The sequence below is a fragment of the Protomyctophum bolini genome (assembly GCF_963924005.1).
Source record: "Protomyctophum bolini genome assembly, chromosome: 4".
Classification (NCBI taxonomy): Eukaryota; Metazoa; Chordata; class Actinopteri; order Myctophiformes; family Myctophidae; genus Protomyctophum; species Protomyctophum bolini.
The window spans coordinates 43,061,502-43,068,925 of record NC_137865.1 but is presented as its reverse complement, the minus strand read 5'-3'; the positions used below and the strand labels follow the sequence as shown (position 1 = coordinate 43,068,925).

Here is a 7,424-nt window from a genome sequence, read left to right as displayed (position 1 = left end):
CAGGATATTAAATATTCAGCAATTATATGTTTCTGGTGTCAATTGAGACAACACAGCAGTGTAAGCAGAGAAACATAGCACAATCTAAATTCAACCGTAACTTCAGTGTCAAGGTTGATAATAAAACATACCGGGTAGCTTTAAAGTGCTGATATGGCAGTAGAAAGCAGGTTAAACACTTACCAGGTGTAAAAGTATCCTGAAATCATACTGCAACAGTCAACTTTATTTCATTAGTTATGTAGATGTTATGGCTGGTTTGTATGCAAATCCTACAGAGAATCAAAATGAACTAAGCTGAAGCAGTGTACTGGCCAATGCACAGAGCATAGCAGCTGAGGCCAATTCTACATAAGCAGATTCTGATCCTCAACAGGTGTATCTGGTCTAAAAGGTTCTCAGAGTGGGGTCCAGGGTCCTCCAAAAATGTTTAACTTAGCAGATTAAGTATTACTGTTAACCATTTGTTAAATGTCTTAAAATACACATGAATCCAACTGATAGATCTGGAATCAAATCAATATCTAATCAATAGTTTATGGATCACTTAATGACATCCTACAGTATATGATTTGCTGACAAGGCATGGCCTATCAAACCTTTTCAAGAGTCTTATGCATGTCAGTTTGACACAGAACATGCCATATCTCTGTTGACTAGTTTTATGAAGAATGTCCTAATAATAAAAACAAATGTCACCAAGCCAAGAAATATGCCGTCAACACGGTATCACTCATCATTAGGGGCAGATGACGCCAATGTTTGTTTTGGTGGGGCAGAACTGCAAAGATCAAACAATAAACCTGGTGGTAGAAAAATAATCTTACCAGACAACCAGACAAGACTGTGTAGAGTAGACACACAGTAAGCCTATGAAAGATAAGAGGGAGACAGTGTAAAGGAGAGAGATGATCGGAAAGCTGAGAGGGAGAAAGTGTATGAGACAGATCGTTGGAAAGCTGATAGGGAGACAGTCTAGGGGAGATGACCTGTAAGGAAACTAAGAGGAAGAGAGTGTAGGAGAGTAGGAAAGAGAGACGCAGTGTGGGAGACAGACAGTAGGAAAGCAGGAGACGGTGTAGGAGAGACAGACAGACAAACGGTATTTATTTTATACCAGTACATTTATTTTACTCCATTATACAAGCCTCATTTTGCAATGACAAAATCTATATAGTTCAAAAATAGATTTAATTAATGATTTCACTATTACAGACCCATCTACTGAAGTCCTGTGTACTGTATGCATATTTCAAAATCTGATTGTAAGAGTAGGACAGAGCGATGCTGGGCCGTAGACTAGAGACATGCTGGGGCCAGTTGCATAAAAAAAGTATAATTTATAAAGCCTAATATATACTCTGTAGTACGACGTACTACACATGAAGTAAATTAATCTTACTTCTTCACACAATGGTGTCGTTCACCTAAACAAACAAGACCCTATGCATCGCATTAATTTGACAATATACGTTACTTTCGACGAGCAACACCATCATATTCCAGTTCAAGTTTTGGTCACTTTAGTCAGACATAGATTAAAATGTGGAAAAAAAAAAAAAAAAACAATACTACTCTTCATGATCGTAATTTAAGCAAAATAACCTAATAAAGCTGGCAGCTACCATATAAATTGCTTATTGTGCAACGGATGTCAATTTCTTTCATTGGTGCAACAATTTAGATTTAAAAATGAAAACTAGGTCCTGACATGTAAATGAGAGAAATGTAGTATTTAAAAGTTGCGTGATCCTTTAGCTGATCCTGTAGTTTGTTCTAATTGGTTAATTTAAGGTAAAACAGATTAAGTTTATGCAACTGGACCCTGGTGCACAGAGGATCTACAGACAAGAGCAGCTACAATAAACAAATATATAGCTAAAGATAAACTAGTTTTAAAAGATTCTTCTTTTTTTAAACTATTGTTGTAGCACAGAGTTAACCATCATTATCTAGTTGAAAATAAAAATACCTGGAAAACTTCACAGAATTACAGTAACTCCAAAAAGAAAAGGAAAAATCAGAACCGAAAAGATGAAAAATACAAAGGGCCTAAAAAAAGGCAAGAACAAAAAAATTATGATTTTGTTGTTTCTGGGGGAAGGCAATTGTTGTGCTGAGGGGAAGAGGAGAAACCTGTCCTCTTCTGGCATCTCCCTCCTCCTCCTTTACTGTGTCTTTTCTTGTGGAACTGGACAAAGACAGTCGTTTCAAGGGTTATTGTTAGAAAGCCTATTCAAAATACTTGAAAATATTCATTCAATATGCAAAACACATTGCATCGCTTCGGTTTGTGAGGTTGTAGAAATTGTTTGAAAATGTTGGCAATGTTTTGAAGTATAAGTACCGGTACATGCCCATAGTGATGTGTCATGTTTTTTTGTTTTTTTGTAAAATCAGTTCTCAACTTCTCAATCAGAAATGTGTTTTCTTGCCTATATTCACAGCCATAACTTTTATACTGATGTGTTCACTGTCTTAGTTTACATGATGTGACACATTGATCAGATACAGCTTCAGTCTGTGCTTGGCTCCAAGTTAAAGCATAGTGTAGAGCTATTCATGGATTCTTGACTGTGTTTAATCGTGCACCCCAAAGGTTTAATGATTAAGACGACCCAAGCACAAAGTGGGTTTTCATACCGTCATACCCATTTCAGCACGGCTGGATAGCCAATTTCAATCAATTTCTTGGTCAGAAGAACTATAGTAATATACATTTTTCATTCCACTTTAGTCTTTTTTCTCCTTTTTTGGGCTCCACCAGAGGTACTAGTACCAGTGATTGGGAACCTCTGAAATAGAGCACACCTTGTAGCTTGGTCAATAACATGATCCTGAATATTGTAAGATGTGTCCAGGGTTACCACATATTTTTACCAATGAATTTCCAAAACCTTTTCTAGAATATTTAACCCAATTTCCAGGCCTAACAATCATTCAGCACAATAACGAGTCTCTTACTCCTATGTGCAATGCCCAAAGACAGGCAGTGTAGCAACAATAAAGCATAGAATATAGAATGCTATAATTGTCTCCACCAGACCGAAAGGCATGGGGAGAGAGTATGTTACTGTATGCCCTCCATCCGTGTGTGTCTTAACTGTCTTTGTGTGTGTTTGTGTGTGTGTACAGCTAATCTGTGCACACAGCACACACTCCCTGGATGCCAACAACGAACCTCTGCCCCAAATTTTCCACAATGGAAGGTTATAGCGTCACCATGAGGCTGATTTCGTCAAAACACATTTCTGTACATTACGCGTACACATTTTATCCATACATCACACAATTCGGTATACACTATCTCTCCATAGTCACATGATCAATTCGTCCGCTTCCCCATATCCCATCCCCATTGGCTAAAGATTGCCTTTCAAAGTTTGCAGGATTGGTCTGTTTTGAACAAAATGCCTTGAATCTTAACACAGCGTGTGATTTCCGTGCAATTATGCATGCACATTCCCACTAGGCAGAGAAAGAAATGCCACTTAAACATTTTCAAATGAGCCGATTTTTGCAAAACACATTACTTTATATTAGTCGCACAGATTTTATCCAAATTGGTACTATACACTATCTCTATAGTCATATATACTCCTACACATTTTGTCCAAACCAAATGCTATTATCCTGGTTCTATTCAAAATAGTGGCAAATGTTTTGCAAATATTTTGCTACACAATCTATCCTAGGTTATAGGATCACACTGCAGCACGTTGTGAGCTTGTAGTTTTTTGTCACGTACTGGTACACATTAGGCTACAATCCCACTGCCAATTTATTTCTATTTATTAACAAAACTTATAGCCAAAAACAACTGTTTTTCCAGGACCCAGGACTGAAAAAAGTCAATGCTCTTTTGGCCACTCATAATAGCCAAATGGCATTGATCACACCTCCAGGTCTTAAGTTAAGTAATAAGACCTGGTACTTAAGACACACAAAATACAGCCCTGTGTGTCAGTGTGTCATGTCTGATCTTACCTCTTGTCTTCTTGGGTTTCGTAGTGCAGGGTTTGGAGACCTTGACTGTGTTCTGACACTTTGCATTGAAGAACGCCTTCTTGAAGGTCCCAGACCGACTCTTAGTGAGTGTCTCTGGGTCGCACGGTCCCCATTCACCAAACTTATACTTGCAGTCAGCTGATGAAAAAAAACAACACGCGCAATTGTTAAGTGGTGTATACTGTCCACAGTCTACACGTCATGTTTGGTGCTGTTGGTTGGTTGTTGGTTTGTATAATCATTAAAGCGTGCACAATGCATAACAATGCACAATTATGCATAATCCATGTTAACAACTGTATACAACACAGACTAAGTGGTGCGTAGTGTGAGTTTTCAGGACCTATGTCTCTCTCTATGCAATCTCTTTCACGTCGTTCTTCACTGTGCTTTTAAAGGAACATATAACATATAATATAAAATATTATGTAATAATAGTATAATAATAATGATATAATAACATTAATGTGCTTGCCTTAGCAATCACACAATAATAATCCTCAATCCTAAAAAATATATTTTTGAATCAGAAACTATTTATGAATCAGAAACTAACTTTATTGTCAAGTTAAGTATGACGTTCATATAAAGACTATTTTTGGCATCTGAAACCAAGATGTAGTTGAAGCAAACTACACAGTTGTACTACATTGACAACATCCATTCAGACAGTTGACTATACTTTAGACACGTCATCCATTCACACAGTAGACTATGGTGCATATATCACTGCCTTTTATCATCTTAATAATATTAATCAAATAAGGCTGTTTCTTTCTAAAGCCAACACTAAGAGACTAATGCATGCTTTTATGACATGCAGGCTGGATTACTGTAATGCTCTTATGTCTGGTCTTACAAAAAAACAAACTATAGGTCAGTTAGAGTTAAAATTCAGCTGCTCGAGCACTTCACTGTCCAGTACCAGCAGGAGAGCTCACATTACACACATTTTAAAACCATCGCATTGGCTGCCGTTTTATGATACATTTTAATTTATGATGAATCACCTCAGGTGATTGGTGAGACTTTTCTAAAATAACTAAAACATGATACGTCATTTCAAGGCTATAGTTCGATAGTTTTTTGTCTTTTTCTGCCTTTATTGATAGAGATTGTAGTCTGACAGGAAATGGGGGGAGAGAGAGATGATGAGGAGTGACATGCAGCAAAGGTCGACAGGATCGGGAGTCGAACCCGCGACACACTGTCAGGCGGCATATAAGCCTTGGTGCGCAGACGGCTATACACCAGCCGTCCGGGCCACTTGTGATTAAAAAAATATATATATAAATGATGAGGTGAGAGAATCTTGGATTAAGAAAGCTATAAATCTTTATCTTACAGATGTCTTTCTTCCAGTTGCAGGGAATGGAACAGTGGATCTTTTCGGTGCGGTCCTCGCAGGTGGCTTCCCTCAAGCCCGGCCCACAGTCCCCAGACTCAGGGAGACATTTCCCGTACTCTGTGTCAGTGGAGCACTCCAGGCCTGCCTTGCCTTCATGTTTGTTATGTCCTGCACAGACAGAGAGAGAACACACAAAGCTCCTTCAGTTCACAGCTCAGACATTTAACCACATTAACCCTAGCATACCTATTTTGGGCATGTTAGGGCAAAAAATCTTCAAAATGTTTCAAATGATATATTCAAAAAATTAAAAGAAGAAAAGTAAAAGTTTTCAAAATCTTCAAAAATAGCAGATCTACAAACTCTCAAAGGCATCACATCCTGCTGCGTTATGAGCTTGTAGATCTGCTAAGTCATCAGATATAGTTTTAGTCAAAATTAACCTCTTATGTCCAGGAAAAGATAATTGCCTTGCTTCACACTTCTACACACCTGGATTCTGCCCAATACAAATACAATCACACTCTTTTGCTGGCCACTGGTAGTCCAGCATAACAACATTATTCTATTGACCACTGGGAGCTGCACAGTACAACCACAGTCTTATACAGGTGGCCCCTGGGCTTCTCCAGTGGGCTGAGTGGAGCAATCAGAGGTGATATGCCTTGCTTGCTTTCTAATATTTTTTTATTATAATATAATATTATTATTATTTGATCAGCCTTTTTACTTTTTGAAACGTCTATGGGAAAAATGAATGGCAAATTCTCTTCCGGGCCTGTCGTCGTCATGAAAGGGGGCGGGACTCGGGCGGGACTGCTCGCTCTATACTTGGGTTGTGCATCGTGCAAACATCATGAAAACATCATAAAGTGCCGTGAGCTTGTAGATCTGCACTTTTTGGCGTGCAACAAATTAAATCAGTCTTTAACCCATTCTGACCGGGCACCCATTTTGGTGTTGGCATCATGTTATGCTTTAGCTATTGAAAAATAGCAGATCTACAAGCTCGTAGCGCGCCACCGAGTGGCGCGCTACGAGCTTGTAGGTCTGCTATTTTAGAAAAATCGAAGAACGACTGACATTTTTAGAATCTGATCTCAGGTCAGAATGGGTTGATCAGACCAGTGTGTGTCCAGTGGAAACCTCGTATGAATCTGATCTCAGGTCAGAATGGGTTAACCTTCTCTCACCTTCCTTCTCACCTTTGCGATGGTGTCTGTGTTTCCCAGCAGCGGTCGCTAGTAGCAGAGCCAGCAGCAGCAGACTGACCGACAACAGGCCTCTCATCCTGGACACGGATATAAAAAGTACAGTAAGAGCATGTGAATGCAGCCACCCATCACCAATACATGACCAATGATTATTATTGTGTATTAATTCACCTAACCATGTTGTAATGCCAGAACATAAAGGGCTGTATTTTGCGTGTCTTAAGTACCAGGTCTTATTCCCTAACTTGAGTAAACTAAAGACCTGGAGGTGTGGTCAATGCTCTTTGGCCACTCAGAATAGCCAAATGGCATTGACCACGCCTCCAGGTCTTTAGTTTACTCAAGTTAGGGAATAAGACCTGGTACTTAAGACACGCAAAATACAGCCCATAGTTTCTAGCATCTATTATCCTTATTTTGAGAAAATATTTGTAAATCATTTGGCACAGTCTTGTTTAATACTGACTAATTTGAGTAAAACATGAATTTACTATATGAATAGTGGTTCATTGAAACATTGGCACACCCTGCATGTGCTTCCAAGCTTCACAGGCATACTAAATGTATGGTCACATGACATGACACTCAGGGCTGTATTTTGCGTGTCTTAAGTACCAGGTCTTATTACTTAACTTAGAACCTGGAGGCGTGACCGCAATGCCATTTGGCTATTCTGAGTGGCCAAAGAGCAATGACCACACCTCCAGGTCTTAAGTTAAGTAATGGTAGTTAGATAGTTGGTACTTAAGACACGCAAAATACAGCCCACAATGTGTACAGCTTTCTACGGTACAGAGGGGTGGGTTAGTTCCCCTACTAGAAAATGTTGTAATTGCAACAGAAAAGAGTACTAT

The 7,424-nt window shown here is 38.9% G+C and overlaps 1 protein-coding gene across 1 annotated transcript in view; it reads right to left on the bottom strand.

Moving 5' to 3' along the window:
• Positions 1-1,120: 1,120 nt before the first annotated feature.
• The window catches only part of mdkb (midkine b), a 12,748-nt gene continuing 6,444 nt past the window's right edge, over positions 1,121-7,424 (bottom strand). Inside the window, exons 2-5 of the mRNA XM_080761338.1 lie at positions 6,562-6,647; positions 5,354-5,524; positions 3,988-4,146; positions 1,121-2,191 (exon numbers count right to left, since the gene is read on the bottom strand). Of these exons, the coding sequence (XP_080617464.1) occupies positions 2,169-2,191; positions 3,988-4,146; positions 5,354-5,524; positions 6,562-6,646 (438 nt within the window). The 5' untranslated portion in view covers position 6,647 and the 3' untranslated portion in view covers positions 1,121-2,168. The remainder of the gene's footprint in view (positions 2,192-3,987; positions 4,147-5,353; positions 5,525-6,561; positions 6,648-7,424) is intronic.